The 17,110-nt window shown below is 45.4% G+C and overlaps 2 protein-coding genes across 2 annotated transcripts in view; one reads left to right on the top strand and one right to left on the bottom strand.

Moving 5' to 3' along the window:
* The window catches only part of REX1BD (required for excision 1-B domain containing), a 133,390-nt gene that overhangs the window by 77,882 nt on the left and 38,398 nt on the right, over positions 1-17,110 (top strand). The gene's annotated exons all lie outside the window — the stretch shown is intronic.
* Positions 1-17,110, bottom strand: part of ELL (elongation factor for RNA polymerase II) — a 48,846-nt gene that overhangs the window by 6,473 nt on the left and 25,263 nt on the right. The window contains exons 3-8 of the mRNA XM_065652726.1: positions 14,092-14,213; positions 13,625-13,788; positions 10,528-10,781; positions 7,404-7,528; positions 4,606-4,702; positions 1,302-1,797 (exon numbers count right to left, since the gene is read on the bottom strand). Coding sequence (XP_065508798.1) covers positions 1,302-1,797; positions 4,606-4,702; positions 7,404-7,528; positions 10,528-10,781; positions 13,625-13,788; positions 14,092-14,213 — 1,258 coding nt within the window. The remainder of the gene's footprint in view (positions 1-1,301; positions 1,798-4,605; positions 4,703-7,403; positions 7,529-10,527; positions 10,782-13,624; positions 13,789-14,091; positions 14,214-17,110) is intronic.

Genomic DNA, 17,110 nt, shown 5'->3' with positions numbered 1-17,110 from the left:
TTAACTAAAAGCCAGTCGTTAAAACTGCTTCTAAAGCAAAGCAGGAAAGGTGGTAAAGGGTCAGCGACTTCGCAACGAAAGAATTCAGAGCATTTTGGTATAAGAAACACTGGCAAAAAAGCACATCTAGATAAAGAATGCGTGTATCCGCTGCCATTTAAGACAAACTACATGGGGAAGGAAAACAACATTTAGAGAAAAAGTGAGAATTGACACAAGAGATGGAAGCAGAAGTATCTGGAGAGTGTGGTTCTGCAGTGCCATGCAGTGATCAGAACGGACTGTCATCGAAAATCACGGGTGAGCGATCAAAATGCATTTTGCAGGTGCTACGAAAAGCGTGGGGAAGGTGAGAACTAGTATCACATTAACCCAAATGCCCGGTGAAGCTCTCCCTCTCCAAGAATTCCACTAATTAGTTTCCATTTCAAGTTACTGTCCTTTTTGAGCCAAAACTGGATGATTTTCATGAAGAGGAGCTCAGAAAATAGCAACAGGGCAAAGGAAACAAGACAGATGCAAAAAGAAATTTAACAATACAACTGCAATATTCCCGGAGGCTGCTGGGGAGTTGTGACGAACCTGCAGAAAACACGAAGACAGCAGGCGAGGGAATGGATGGGATTATCCAACGTATGTTCTCTAAGAGTATGTAGAACTGACTTAGAAATATACTGATTTAATGGAAAATATTGTAATCGCATCTCAACGGGTAACAGATTCGCAGTTGTCAGTCCTTAAAGAAATTGGGAGGAACAGTGGGACACAACAAGGAAGGTCTTTCAGCCTGAAGAAAGAAGAGCTCAGCCTGAAAGAGCCGGCTGTGTGCTGCTCTAGCAACATTTATCACAGGACTTATCATTTCTTTTGTATCCAATATCAAAAAGCTTTTGTAACTTTTCATTACCGAGTTAAAAATCAATACAACAGTCAGCACAACACCAAACGCCAGCAGAAGAGCTGTAAGTAATCAAGTAGCACTGCTTTTCCCAACACATCTTGATGTCTGCCTTTCATCCCCATATATTAATCCGGCTTTTAATTTAACAAGGAGAAACACGACATGGTCTGCGGCAGCTCACAACAGCGTGAAAGGTTAAACAAGAAAAACCTGATATCCTCTTTTGAGAGGAAGCGCGTTTGTTGATTTGTAGGTAGGGACAGCGATATTATTTCGTGAACCACACGGTCTCTGCAAGTAGACACGCAACCTCTTTCCTCAAATGAATTTAGAGCAGAAATCGTACAGAGCCGATAACAATATTATCTCCGTACAGGAGGACGTGTCGGGCCTTACGTACCTGTGACCTGCTCCTGGGGAACACTAACTAAGTCAGCATTTTTTATTACTTCACAGTCCTGCTTCTCCTCTTTGCACTTCTCTTCATTTTTCTTCTCCTTCCTCTCCTTCTCCTTGTCTTTGTGCTTTTTGGACTTTTTCTTGGTTTTTACATACGAGCTGCAATTGTGCTTGCTCGTCTGCGGACAGTCTGTTGACAAAGGGTGGCTCAGTCTGTCGGCCGGCTCCGCGTTCTCAGAGTCTCTGCCGTTGTGCGTCAGGTCGTTGCTGACATCGCACAGGGGATCGTGCGGCCTCGGCAGCTCCAGCACCGGCAGGTTGGAGCTGGAACTCACCGACTCCGGCAGCGCCGGCGGCAGCGCGGGGGCAGGAGCATCCTTCCCGTTGGAGGAGTTCAATTTCCCGTTGAAGGTGGGTTGAGTTCTGTGAGCCAAATGAGAAATCCTGGGCTTTTTGTTGGCCAGGGGATCGATGAACTCCAGAGGTTGAGATCGTTTCTAGGGGAGGAAAGAGTGGGGAAAAAAAAAAATTAAATAATCTCGGAAGTCTTGAGGGCAGAGTTTTGGATGCTGTTACCACTAGGTGGTGGTGCGATACCAAAGAACGAGGGAATATCCCCAGAAAAAGAGCTTTGCTGCCCAGGAGAGCTGCCAGCGAGTGTCCCAGCTCAGAGGACACAACCTCCAGAAGCTGCTCCATCCCAAATCGTTTCCCAACAATCCCAACGGCCACTCGGAGCCTGTGGTTTGGTGGGAGAGCTTGGAGAAACCCACCGCCCCACCAGCAAGTCTGGACCTCCTGCACTGTTCATCCTCAGGCCACACAACCTGCTCCCACCGCATCTTATCCCAAACCGAGCCCTTTCGGAGCAAAACCTTCACCTTCCCCGCTTGCAGACACTTGTCAGAGAACAGAAACAACCATCAAAACATCTGTTCTCTCTTCTGGTCATGGTGTGATGTTTAGAGCCCCTCAAAGTCCTTGAAAAGGAGAGATGTGAATACCTCCCTGCTCCAGACAGCCAAGCACAAGTTCTGCATTTTATTCCAAACTGATTTTTTACCAACTCTGCGGTCAACAACTTCACCCCTGCAACACCAGCCCTTCCCCTTGTCGAGAAAGAGGCATTTCCCAGAAGAGGTCAGAAAGCGTTAACTGTTCTCAGAATTTAAGGCAAAAAGAGGACGTTTGCAGCAGTTCTAGAAGCCACGTCACACAGGCAAACACAACCTCAATGCCCCTTCCTTAAATAAGCGTAGGGATTCCCAGATGCCCCCACCAGCCCTCCCTGGACGGTCACGGGCAGGGCTTGGAGATGCAAAGAAGAGCTCAAGGTAGAGCCAGGCTTGGGCTCAGCCCAGCCTGAGCCAGCCCAAATTCCCCTGGCCACCCCTGGTGCCCGCAGAAACTCTGAGCAAAGATTATTTAGCGTCCAGCGGAAACCAAGTGACATCTCCAGTTGTTTCTTTTGGATATTTTATCCTTTTCTTCATGTTGCTGGCAGGACTGTGATGCGTTTGCAAATGGAAATTTTGGGCCGTCACAGACGTGCAGCTGGATGTACAGCTGCTTTGCCAGAGACCCACCAATTTGTGCCTTTTCCCCCAAAGTTCTATTTTTTTTTTCTAACCCCAGGGGTCTCAAAGCCAGGAATCCTTTCAGCTGTCAGGGCTGTTAGGAAGAGGAGCAGCTTGCAGAGCTCAAGGGGCAAGGCCAGGGCGTCGAACCGGCTTTACAACATCCCCGGCTGCCTCCTCAGCAGAACACAGCCGTGTCCATCTCCCAAAAGAAGGAGCCGCATCAGCTTCGGCTCCGGGTCTCAAACCAGCGCTGCCACCTTCTCACCTTCCTTCAAAACCGAACACCAGCTTCACCAACATCACGTCTCTTGACTATGAGGTACCTCCTCTGCCACGCTTCCTCAGAATTCCCAGGCCAACCTTCATTCCACAACCAAACTTTCCCAAAATATTTGGCGTTCCAGCCTACTGAACCCCAGTCCTCTGCTGGGACTGCAACCATCAGCAGGCATCCCCTTCTCTAAATAGAAACTACAGCTATAGAGTATCAAAAAACCAATGGCTTACAACAAAAAGCTGCCTGTGGTTTGCTGTCTGTCACAACCTACATTAGACATTTATATTCCACGTTTGGTTGCCTCTGTTGCTTTTCTAGATCCAAACGAATCGACAACTCAAATTTTTGATGGGGTCATCTCAAGAGACCAGAAACATCCCCTGCAGACCTTTCTGTCTTTCAAAATATGTACGGCCAGAAGCAAAGTGACTTTTCAACCTATTTTCAGAATCAGGTTAAGAAAAAACACAAGACCAGCCTCTTCACAGCATCGTGTCTTTCCAAGCGAACTCCAATGAAGGGGATCACTCTTCATTCACCAGGATCATGCTCACAGCAGAGCAGGAGAGGATTTGGAATTAGTTACCTGGCAAACGAGTTGCACGGTTCTTGTTCTCAATAGCGAATCGCCTCCCATTCCCTGCCAGAAAGCACATAATTTCTTTACCTGCTAATATTCTTTGCCACTAATCCTCAGTGCGTCTGTCCAGACAAGTAGGCATTACACATTCCATTGGCAGGAGGAGAATAAATACTCAACTTGTCTGGGCTGACCCACGGTGGAGAAACGAAGCTGGCGTTGCACAACGTGAGCAAGAAACGTGTGCGCTCAGAGATCCCAAGAGGTGTGGGGACACACTCTGCTTAACGCACAAGCAAACGCGGCTCCTTCGCAGTTTATTGTCACGGAAAAACCAGCCGAAACGTGCTTTTCACAGCTCCACACGCTGGCATCTCGACAAATCAAAGAGCAGACCAACCTGCCCCTGATCTGTCACGGCAATTAGGTTGCAAAAGGTCAAGGTTTTTAATAACTCGGCCGTGTTCAGGAGCTACTTATTACTGCTTCGTTCCAGTCAATTATTAGTAATGAGTAAAACACAAGCTCGTTCTCCCAGGAACTCCAAGAGGGATTGTAGGCACTGCCGAAAAAAATAGAGCCCTTAAGACTAAACCTGAGACACGCTGTCAGAGATCCTCCCTATAGGCCCTCACTGAACCACATCCAGAGGAGAAACAGATGCTGAGGAAACCTGGAATTAGACTCTTAACTTAATAAAAATGGGGAAAAAAAATAAACCCAACCACCTATTGACCTAAGAGCCTCCAGCAGCAGGCGATTACAGCGTGCAGACAGGCTGAACGGCTCAGCCCCGACTCCACGGCGAGCAGATGGAACCGATTTGGGGTTTCTGAGCTCCCCGGATCCTCGGAGAGGGGTCACCCACCTGGGGAGGAGAGCTGGAGTTCACGGTGTCTTTAGGTGGGCTCAGGGAAGGTGCTTCTCCTTGGAAACCACTGCTGTTCTGGGGCTGGCAGAGTTTCCTGAAAAACAGAATTGGGGGCTGTTCAAACCTGGTGCTCGACAAGCCGATGGGTGGTAATTCGGATCTTCCCGCAAAGAGCCTTTTTGCGGGCTCAAATTCGTACTGCTTGAAGGTGCTGTCAAAGTGGGTCCTTCAGGCACTTACAGCTTCGATGTCGGGCAAAATCTACAAAGAAGAATCTACTACGGGAAAATATAAATGGTAATTTCTTCTCTCTTTCTTGCCTCCCTGTGATTTTTGTATTTCTCCATGAGTGGAGGTAACACCTTGGACTGATGCTGCTCATGGTGGGCTGAGCTATCAGATACACCGCAGGATAGAACTTATTTTCTGGCAGGTTCACCTCTTTTCTCTTGACCTGGTCATGCAATTATTACATCAAACAAATCACAACCTTGGAAAAATGATCCATATACAGACTAGTAAAAACTGGCATTGAACTTTAAAGTGTATAGGATATATATATATATTCTAGCTACCGCTTGAAATACAGCTTAATAAGCAAGACAGCATTTAAACTGATTTCTGCTGAGTTTGCCTCAACCCCGCTAAAACTGACTTAATGAGAAAATTCCAAAAGCAAGCGCACTGAAAACGGGCCAAACTCAAGTTCAGATGTTGAGGAATAAGTTCTCCCACTCATTAGCACCATAAAAGCAACACTTTACAGGAACAGCCGCCTTCTTTCAGCAGCAAGTCCCTTTGGGTCCAGGAAATGGAGGATTAGAACAGGAACTGGCACTGTATTATTGGTCCACTAGGATTTACATTTAGGGCCTCATAATAATACTTTTAAGTTGCATCATGCAAAATAGCACTACTCTGGTGTGTATTTGCGGTATTCGACAAACAACAGGAACCTCTTGCAGCAAAAAAACCCAAAAAAGGTACAAAGAAAGTCATTCTGATCACGTAAGCGCGTTAATTCGCGTTCACGCTGGGTATTTCCACTCCCCAGATCTTGGAGTAAAGTTTCCAAGGCACCAGCTTTGCCCTACTCTGATATTAATCACCCAGGAAAAACTACTGGTGCACCAAGTTGCAGCTGTCAAACTGAAAAAATAAAATTCAGGGTTAAAGGTTTTAATAAACCAGCTCGGCAGTCGCTCTATCACCAGCTGTACAGCCTCAATAACCAGCGTCTAAATTCTTCTACAACAGGCTATAATCAGCTTTAAAGTGCACATGTATTTTTCAAACATCGGGAAAATTATTTCAGAGATCGAGCCCACACTTCATGAGATTTTCTTTGAACCTGAGCTGGAATTTTCGGCCGTGCTGCAGCAGCATTTAGACGCCTCCAGTTTCGCCACCATTCTGGCTTTGGTTGCTGCTTTGTTTAATTTTATTTAGTACAATCCCAACAGCCAAGGATCAACCCAAGTACTTGGAGACTGTGAAAACAGGAAGGGCAAGAGCGATATTCAATAAACACCCCGGTGAAAGTGGCTTTTTGGATGTTGTTTGACTGGACTGAGCAACCTCGTCACATCTCCTAATGTGTTAATTACGGATTTTTAAAAAAGTGATCGAAAGACAACAACTTTCAATTCTTGTGAGAGCGGAAAAAACTTTTCACTACAATGGTGAAAGAAGGATGGAAAACACAAACAGCACGAGGAAAAATGAGTCAGTCCAACACGGCCACTGTCACATATCGTTCTAATAATATTTGCAGATGCGTTAATTATTGCGGCTGATGAACCGTTGAGTGGCAACTGGACCTGAAAACCGAGAGGCCTGTGCCCTTTTGGTGAATGTTTTTCTACTGTCCTCAGCCCTACATGTTTTTTCCATTTTGTAGCCTCATTACCTGTGCTGGCCGAGCAGGTCTTTGTTTGTACAGTTGAATACATCCTTGCCAAGGTCTATTTTTAGGCCTTCGCATAACTGAATGCCACAATTCTAGAAAATGCAGTAAACATCGCTTTCTACAGGGAGAAATTAACTTTTTTTTTTTTTGAAAGCCATAAACTTTGCATGGCAGTTGTATTTTTCCATTTAATTATAATTCAACGTCAAGGCCATTTAAACGAGTTGGATTTTTTTCTTTAGCATGCCAAAGCACTTTAAGTGCAGGTTTCTGTTGGTTTAACAAAGTCTCATCTTCAAGCCAACTGTGCTTTCAAATCATGGAAACTGTTCAAACAGAGCGCGCTCTACTTAATCTTAACTAAAAGTGCAATAAAATAAACCTCAAAACCAAGTAAAAATCTCTATCTGCATTACGAAAATCTGTAGCAAGTCAGTACAAACACATTGAAAAATCAGCGGGGGAAATAAAAATACTCGGAGTGGAATTCTCCTTTAGAAACCTGGGAGATACGTTCTCTCTCCCTGCCAGCCAAGAGCTTCCAAGCTCGGAGGCTTCACCTATGGAAAAATATCCCAAGAGGGGAAAAAAATCCTTTAGGAACCAATGAGACAAAACCACCAACTCAACTAAAGGTTCTTTTCAGGAAGGAAGACGAGAACAGGTGTCCCTTGGGATCACACTGTATGTGCGGTAGGACTTGGATATTCAAGTTTAGTCAACTACAGCTACCTGGATGATAAGCAGATTTATTTTATGTTAAAGTCAGTCAAACACTCAACTTACCGCAGTCCTACTGCCTTTGGGTACCCTGATTTATAGCAACCAACCTGGCCCAGTGTTTTCAAGCTCCAGGTGATTATTACACAGAAGATGGAATAATTACCGAACAAGTATCCTCTTCAGCAACTGCTGATCTCCTTCTGAGTAGCCGGGCCAGTCCTTCTGCACCTCTTTGTACACAGAGTCTTTCAGCGTGAAAGTGCTGTCCTTGGCACTCAGGTTTGCCACCTGAAACAAAAGTAATACACACAAAAAAAAATAACACACCCCACGTTAGGGTTTAATTTTCTCACTTGTTCTAACAAAAGAGATCTAAGATACAGGCAAAATCTCAGACTTAGTGGCAGTGTCGCAGAACAAGGAGAGACTTTATACGTGATGCCTATTCAGATGATTTAGTCGAACTGTGCCTTTCCTTTCGCCTGGTCATTGCAATGGTTTATTAGGAGTTTCCAAAGCATATCCTGGGAAACAAGTCATATCTAAACAGATTATTCAGCTTGGATAGCCTGGAACAGTTCAACATCAGTTTATGGAAAAACTTGGAAATAAACCCTAAAGGGAACAGGCAGTTCACTTATCACACCTGTGCGATAGCTAAAATGGGGCAGTTTATGAGCTGATAGAGGAGCTCTCGTGTGATAGCTTAGTTAACAATTGCCAGAAGATAATTTCTCACTAACGAGCCAGTAAAACAGGCAACAGAAAGCTCCTTTCTCAAGGAGCAGCGAAGAGAACGCCAGGCAGATCTATTGCACCAGGGAATTTGGAGGTTGTCCTGTACAGTTCAGTGCTCTGGGCTCATCTGCTGGATTTAACGGAGAACTTTTCCAAGGGCTACGCCAGGGCAAGAACACAACCTGTGATTACCAGCTTGTAACCCAGGGTTTTACAACCCAGCCTTGCACCTAAACCATGTGCTGCAGTTGGCTCAGGACGCTTGCACCAGCAGCTTTCTGACATTTTATCACGTGCAGTTTCCTCGCAAAGCTCTGCACGCATAGGAAACGCTGCTGGAACCGGCAGAACCGCGTTAGAATGGAAACAACTTGGTAAGAGTTATCCCACTTTAATCAGTCTTTCCATAGCTCAACTGAAAATTTCGCTTCTTGCTGCTGGTTACACGCATCTGAAAAATACAACGGTAACACGTCCCAAAAAGCCGCAATTAAGTTTGCACAGATGCTGGCTCAGTGAACCCTCTTTAGGTGATGAAATTTAGAAAGGAAACAAAGCCTTAAATTTGTTTTTATAAAAGGGACATGGAGGCAGAGATGCCACGTGCTGACCCACTGGCAAAGCCTCCCAAATTCACCGCTTTGGTGACCGTGTTCCACTTGGAACTGGAAGATGCTTTGATTGAGTCGGTGGAGATATTGTGCATCTGTTAAAGGATCAGTGTTCTCTCCCTGTTGCTTGCTCTGTTCGGGAAACGGTTGGGCTTATGAATTTCTATCATTCCTGCAGCAGTAAGACAGCCCCAGAAAAGCAAGTGAAGGAGCACAAAGTCTTGAATTAACTAAAGATGCTGTTAATTCCTCTGCTTTTGCTTTAGGGAGACTACGGCCTAATATTAAAAGTTTAAGAATTTAAAAAGCAAAAAGCTGCAGAGCTAATAAAGCAAAGCTCTCCTGATAAGCGAAAAATAGAAAGCAGAGTTATCAGTTTACATGACGAACACTTTGTTTTTCCTTTCAGTTCTGTCAGCTTTCCAAAATCCGGAGCCAAAATACAAGACGACTTTGAGCCGTGTTTTACATTTAGATATCCCAGTAAACACGCCCAAGAGACAAAAGCAAAAACCAGGTTATTTAAAAAAAAAAAAAACTCTCCGAGGATCCCTGGTTACCGCTGCTTTACACACGCTGCTCAGCAAGGCTTGGAGCCCAGGCAGAAAAATAATTCTGATTTTCTCTGCAGAAAGGCTGGGAGCTGCTACCTCCTTGTTTTGCTGGTGTGGGACTGTGCAAGCTCCACCCCGGGCCTCCCAAAAATAGAAACCTTGCAAAATGAGGCAAAAAGGCCAGCGGGAACACGGAGTCCTGGGAGAGATGCAAGAGCACAATGAAACCCACACCTAGACGTATTTAGACACGGGAGTTTTAATGCAGGCTGTAATTTTCAGCTTATCTGAGTCTGCTTGTGGATGGGAGCCCTGGTAGCACTGAAAGGAGATTAATTACAGGCAATACATTTGCAGCCAAATCAGTATTTAGCCCCATCAGGTTGATGCCGCGGACGCTACCGAACACAGCACTTGCCTGCCCGGGGTTTGTGCGAGCATCAATAAAAGGTGGTTATCAGAAACAGCATTTCTAGTATGAAATCTATTTCTAGCATTCAAAAGGGCACTCAAAAGAATTCTAGCGCTGCTGGAAAATTAAGGGCTACAGGATTAATATCTAGGAGCAACAAGGAGCAAGCTGTGCCAGCAGTAAGTATATTTTCAATATGACCTGCCCTGTGCCCTTGGACAAACTCACTCCTCACTGTCTGATTCTTTTCGGCTATGGAAAGGAGTAAAAAAAAACCCAAAAAAACCCCAAAACACAGAAAAAGGCGGCTGCAGCATTTAAATAAATAACCATGATGCATTTTGCACTGTGAGAGCAATAAAGGTATTTACTGCAACTCCTGAAATGGCACCTTCGACATGACTCAAAGCGTTGAGAACTGATTCAGCTTGGAGACGGCTCTCGCCCTTGACATACACATAAGATGCTTTGCAAGGAGCTGCATGATCCTCACAACTAACCAGTTGCATTTCTGGGCAGGAAAGGCACAGCTCTGAGCGACACAAAGCAGATGTGAAGCTCAGCCAGGAGGGACATGTTTTTACCTTCGCATAGGAAACATAGATGAATACAGAATGTGTTCCTCTATGTCCATGAAAATATACAGATTTATAGGTTATAACAAATCAAACAGCTCCTAGATCCTCTGTTAGATAATTCTCCCCACAACCAAGAGTGTTCCTCTAAGGATTGATCTGGTGAGATCAAATCACGCAGCTTAGCAGCAAACACCTCGATCAAGGCGTATACACGAGAGGCGTCTATCTCTAGAAAAATAGCAAATTGTGACTTTCTGTCGGACACGGCCTTTAAAGAAACATTCAGCTGCAGCTTCGAGATACACAGGTTACGTTCAGACTAATACCGACGTTGTTATCGTTCTGAGAAGACATTTCCCTTTACCTAAATCGTTGCCTTCATCAGAGTACAAACCTGTTGCAGAAGGTTGTCCAGCAAATCCTTGTCCTGCTGAGAAAGTCCATCCTTCTGCAATCTGAGAATAAGTTCAGGTTTCTTATAAGGCTTTAGTGCCAGTAAGTGCACAACCCTATCTTTGAAGGGTCTCTGAGAAATGGCACTATTGCCCCTCTTTATTGCACTGGCAAGGTTGACTGGCGTTGGGCGCTTCCTGGAGGGAACAGCATCGGAAGCTCCTGGTGCAGGTTTACGCACCTGAACCTTTTTGCCTAAAATGAGACGAGAATAGTGAAGTGCAGCAGTCACCTTGCAAAGGCCAGTGGGCTGTCAACGCGTACGTGGAGCTCGTTACGCCGTCCCAAGCACTGGGAGATGACAAGGAAGGACAAACACAACCAGCACACCCCGTCCGTTCCGATACGCCGCTGGAACGAGCATCCCGTGAGTTTTATGATTTATGACAAGCTCGTAACAAGTAAACAGCAACACCAAGCTCTGGAAACCTGAGTATTATAGGCCACAAGCTTCAATAAAGCTCTCTTTGTTTGCCAGCTTTTCATTTATCCCAAGTGTATGTATCCCCATAGTTAATCTAACCATTTTTTCCCCTCCCTGTGAGAAGAAAATTCTGCATTATTATGTAGAAGAGTCGAAATATGGAGTGGAAAGACCAGAACTGGTCAACGAGTGGCTCCCTGCTGCTGATCTCAGCAAAACACGCTCCTCCAGCAGATGTTTCTGCTTTTAGAACAATAGGAACTTTATGGGGCTGTGTCCACCTCCCTCCCCCCTGCCAAACGCAGCCACACGAATGGGGTCTAACGTGATACATCAGCCTATTCACTAGTGTCTGTTCTGATAAAATAACCCCTTCTACACTGCAGAAATCACTGCTTCGCCCCCCAACTACATTTACAAATACGTGAGAACATGAAGCTGCCTCAGAAGTTCACCTCGAGCTTCCCCAGCTCCATTCCAACTGTGGTTCTTGGGTTCTGACAGCATCACACAAGAATTCAGATTCCCCGTTCCTATTGAAAACCAGCTTTAACTAGAACCCTCATCACCCAAGCCCTGCATCACTCACTAAAGTGCCAAACAAAGGATTTTGCTATTTTGAACACAAAAAAAACAGGTCACAAAGGCAGGTTCCTGCTACCGAAGGCGAAAGCAGCAAATCAAAAAAGAAAATTTGTAGCTTCCAAGGTCTAAAACCAGGGAGATGCGATCAATAATCACTGTGGTTCAAGAAAGTGACCTTCACTGGGACAAACATCATCCAGCATTTACTGCAAGAACCGTGGGGGTTTATTTCAGCGTGGCAATTCTCCACTGCTAGGAAGCAATGTTTTCGACTGAGTCATCTGAAGATACTGGCGATTGTCTGCAGTGTTTATTTTACTGAAATGCAGATTGCGTAACCGAGGCCCCATTTCCTGGCTTTTTATTACGCACCACGCTGATGCAAATAAACGCGACCCATCATTGGCAGGGCTGCGTTGAGATGAGAGGGAGAAAAACAACAATTCACACGTTAAAACATCCCAAAATTCAGAGGTCAACTGGACTTCATTTCCAGAAATGGGATAAGAGAAGATTCGCCAGCTTTCTAGAACTCCCTTAACTCTTGGCCAGGTCATGAACAGCAAAAACACCCTGGGACGCTTCCACTTAAGGCTGGAGCCAAAATGTGCAATGACAGGAGTTCAACTAAGTTGAGCCAGAAGACAAAGTATTTTAAAATATTTATACATGTGCATATACATAAACGTATACGCACACACATTTAGTGCATACATAAGCACACACATCGCCCTGCAGACACATCAACCACCTATTCCCACATATATTTGTTCAAGTGTCTGTTCTGTTGATCTCCAATTTCAACATTTCATAGAAATTCTCCCCCATCTGAGCTGCCTGGAATGACTGTGCTGCTGGTGAAGTGCTGAGCTCCGTGTTCTCAGGGAAACGTGAGAGCCCCTGTCCCTGCGGAGCAGCCGCGAGGAATCAGCTGATGCTGCTGGCACCAAAAACACGCGGGTCCCACCACGGGACTGTCCTTGCCCAGGTTCCTCCTTCGCTGCTTTCCTCCCATCTTAAACACCAGCATCTTCTACATGCACTGGGGACTCCACTCTGCTGCATTTTTTTTTTTTTTTTTTTTTTTAAACACACTCATACCTCCACTTCAGAACAGTTAAAGTTTTAACAGCAGTATTTTTAAAAACAAAACTTTTGCTGTATCTTTCCAGGAAGCAATTTGCTCTGAGAATCTTCTCCCTCACAAGCCTCACAACCTCATCCACTTACTGTAATGTTCTCGAATGTAAGCTAAACAAAATAATCTTCTAGTCTACAGGAAATCAATGCATTTCCTTCCTGATTACTATCTGACTTCTCAGCTTCAAGCACTTTGCTGATAGAACAATGAGTCAGGGTCAGTTCTACATTTTGCAACTCACCATCCTCATCCCAGACATGCCGAGAAGAGACTGGCTACAGATCACGTGGGCTGCAGAAAAAACAGCTGCCTCAAAACACAAAAAATGACCCCAAAACTCTGCTTTCTGTTTAATATTTGTGCCAGGACTGTGGTTGAGCACGGAGCTGAGCCCTAAGTTGGGTCTCTGCAGGCTCCCTCTGGAGCCTGCTCATTTTTGCCGCTGTTTTATTTCCTCCTCTAAGGTTCTCTTATCACCGTTCAAGGCTGTGGTGCTGCTTGAGGCTCTGGGTTTATTAACGCAAGCGCTCTCCCGTCTGCATTTGAGACATCGCATGTTCTGGCACATGCCAGATGAGCGACCCAGCGACAGTGACGCTGGAGCTGACGCTTCTGATGGGTCAGCGGAATGCTCCCAGCATCCCAAATATGAAATAACGCCAGCGAGCGGTGTGACCGCACACGGGCAATCCTCAGAAACCACAAAAAAAACCCACCACCCGTGTTGTGGGGTGAAGGTGGAAGCCACGAAGAAGTCACAGCACAGGGAGAGCAGCACCCTAATAAATCAGACACCCAGAGGAACGACTGGGTACTTGTTACAGGTTTGTATGTCGGTGTTTGAGTTCAGACGCTATCAAAGACACCCCAAATCAAGCGGCTGCTTACCTACGTATCTCCCGCCGGGTTTGATGACGATGGCGCTCCGGCTGCGCGTCTCCTCCTCGGCCTGGGCCATGCTCTGCCTCGCCTTCTGGTAGGAATCGTCAGTAGCACACACGGTGATTTTATCCTGTATGCTTCCAAGGCAATCCAAATGGATATTGCCATTGCTGCAAGAGAAACGCAATGGGAAAAAAAAGATACTCCCGACACCGCAGACGGGCACTTCTGTCACCAGTGAATAACGGAGGTCACGTTATCTAAATAATTGGGGGGACAGAAGCTGAGAGGTAAACGGATTCTGCTGTGAGTGCCTCTTTACCCAGATATACACACGCAAACACATTAGAAAGACTCTAAAAAGAAAGAACACATATTAAGCTTTGTTCAGGTTTGTTAGGGAAAAGATTCTACAGAAGATATACATATATATTAAAAAAAAAGGCTAGATTTTCTTCTGCTGTACCACTCACCTAGATACATACTGCTGGATACAGTCAAAGCTCCCTTGGGGGCTGTCCTTGCCAATATTGGAAAGATAAAATGTGAAAGTCCGCACTTCCGTCGGTCGATCAGGCCTTGGAATCGCAATGTGCTGTGGGGAAGGAGAAAAAATATTGGTCACTTGGGTAGCCCACACTAACACAAAATTCAATTTTGAATTTTGCTGCCATCGCTGCGTTTTGAGCCTTTTACCCAGTCCAAGTAAAGCACGCGGGTTACTGCATGGGTGACTACGGAGAGCAAGAAGCCGCGAGAAGGATCCAAATTAGCAAAACTATATGCACTGAAAAGATACAGTAATATAGGTAGACAGATGTAACGAGCAGCTAAAAAGACAGTATGTCTGTGACAGAACAGATCGGAGCTGGCGGCTCGCTGCCTTTCAAAGCAGAGCCCACAATCATCTTGCTCCAGGAATCTGACCCAATTCTATTGATTCAAGGCTCAGAACAGACGTGCTACCACTGTTTATATTCAATTTAAAGCACTTGAGACTTGTTTCTTTAGAATTTGTGATCCAGCACTAAACATAGTACACGCCAGGTCACTAGGTAGCATGCTTATTCTTTTTTAAGATATTATAATTCCATAAAGAGATTTCATGGCTCACAGTAGAGTGTGACGCCGCTGCTAAATTAAATATTTAATCAAGCATTAAGTGTGCTCCGCAGACAGTGATCTGCACTGTTTTTCTCCCCTCCAGCCATTCATTTTTCAACAGGGAAACTGCTTCCCCTCTGCGTTCAAGACCCAACATAAATCTCAGCATCTGAGCTCTACTATCACATCAATATTTGATAATTAAGACGGTTTCCAGAAAACCAGGCAGAAGGAACATTGGCTTCGACCTATTTTAGGCTACGCTCTACAGCACGGATTTATATTTACCCAGATTGCCACATTTATGCAGGAAATACCCATGGCCAGCAAACCAGCTGGCAGGTTCCACATCTGCCTGTGCTCCCCCGAAGATCAGCGTGGGTACAGAAGGTGGTTTCCCCTCGACCTCAGATGTCTAGAGCAGCCTGGACACCCAGCACATCTGTGTCACTGGGCTGAACCACAGGGATGTTCTCAGAAGCAGTGAGAAACGCAACCTGTGCTGGTGCAGCTTTTTCCATTTACCCCCCCGTACAAACCAGTTGTCCTCGGGCCAGACCTCCCCTTCTTTTGGAACGGCAAACCCAGAAACCCAGGCGTGAGTGAGACGGGAGGATGAGTGACCCCTGCACAGCCCTGGGATTTGGATCTGAAGATATTTGGAGCGGATTTGGTGGCGATGCAGGCGTCGCCGAACCCTGTTATCACCCCGGCCAAACCTGCGCTGCGGCCCTGAGCCCTTAATCGGCCCTGGCACCCTCTGCCCCCACCCATCCAGAGCGAATCGACTTCTCCTCTGCTTCCCGAGCCAGCTGAGAACACGCACCAAGTTCTGTAAACGGCAGATTGTGGGTATTTCGCAGTTGGCACCGCTCACCCTGCGGTTAATGCACTGCGGGTAAATGCAACGGGTCTGTTCAGCTCCCAGTGCTGCGAGTTGTGCCGCACGCGACGGGTTTGTAAAACAAAGCCTGGAGGATGTCACCAAATCATATATTCACATAAATAACTTGCTTCTAGCTCCTCATTTACCATTGTAAAAAACTGCTGCTCCCACAGCCCCGACTTCAGTGTTTTTTTGTAGATTCTCTGCGGCTTCTTCAAAGGACGTAAAACGAGTGAGAGAATCACTTAAGCATTAAGCGCTGCTCGTTCCAGTACTGAAAAGTGTAGCATACGCAAACTGGCCGTTATCTAGGAATTATTTTTAGCTGAAACAGAAGGTTTCTCAAGCCACCAAATCAGCATGGTAACTGCTCTGAGGGAGCCCTAATTTTGGTGCCGAGTAACACACCAGTAACCATAGACACTTAAAAATAGCTCAGGGCAGATGTGACTTCTGTTTTTTCTTCTTTCAAGTAACATTCATCTGTGGATGGCTCATTCTGAATGGCAATTTCACCTTCCTCTATTAATACCAGCACAAGTTCATCCCAAGAAAAAGGGGAAAACGTCACCTTTTCCAATAACGTCAAGTTAAGACGTTTTGTTCCTAAGAGTCATGTTTAATAAAGCTGCATGAACACACGTGTATTTGGCAGCTGAAGATTTTTCCCCCTCCAGCTCAGCTCGCTCTTTACTCCCCAGATCTCAGGTCCCCCCCAGTAAACACCTGCAAATTTGACCCAAACTCATCTCCAATTCTGCACATGCTTTTACAGAAACAGAAGCACCTTCAGCCTTTCTCATAGAGTTGCGCGCGTCATCAACTACCACCCTTTGTAACGCTTTAGTACTCAAGCTCTTAAACTGATTTACATGCTATTTAAAACAGGCAAAATGCTCAAGACTCCACATCGACTCACACAAGTATCCATGAAAATCCAGTTCATGAGGAAAAACTAATAAACAGGTGCTGCTCTTAAAGAACATCCAGATAGTCCCACTTTGGCATCACAAAGCAGATTAATACTCTCTTAATTTTGACCTAGTTACTGCTACCGAAATTCTGATGATTACACAAATTATTGCACCAAAAAAGGAACGAACAAAACCGGCATCGCTATAAAGAAACACATCCCAGGCCAAAGATCATTTACAGCCCATGGTTTATACGAACTTTGGTGAGATTTGATCCGCATCGGGATCCACGCAGGAGGTTTTGTCCCCATCACTGAAAAAGCTGATTTATTTAGGGCTGGAACCACCAATATCCTCCTGTCAGCACCTGGTTGACCCTGTGTTTTCTTCCTGGTCAATTCCCTTCCCTCTTTAATTAGGCTATTAATCACCAAAGTTGTTTTCTGTGTATGAGAAGCTGAGAGTATCCTCGACAGCACTCATTAGACAGGCACTGAGAATAGGTAAAAAAGACACACACACAGTCATTTAAAAGCCCCACAAATAATGAGATTCAACAGGTCAGGAGGCCTCTAGAGAATTAAATTA

This window comes from Caloenas nicobarica, chromosome 27 (genome assembly GCF_036013445.1).
Source record: "Caloenas nicobarica isolate bCalNic1 chromosome 27, bCalNic1.hap1, whole genome shotgun sequence".
NCBI lineage: Eukaryota > Metazoa > Chordata > Aves > Columbiformes > Columbidae > Caloenas > Caloenas nicobarica.
This window is presented reverse-complemented; position numbering and strand designations above follow the sequence as displayed.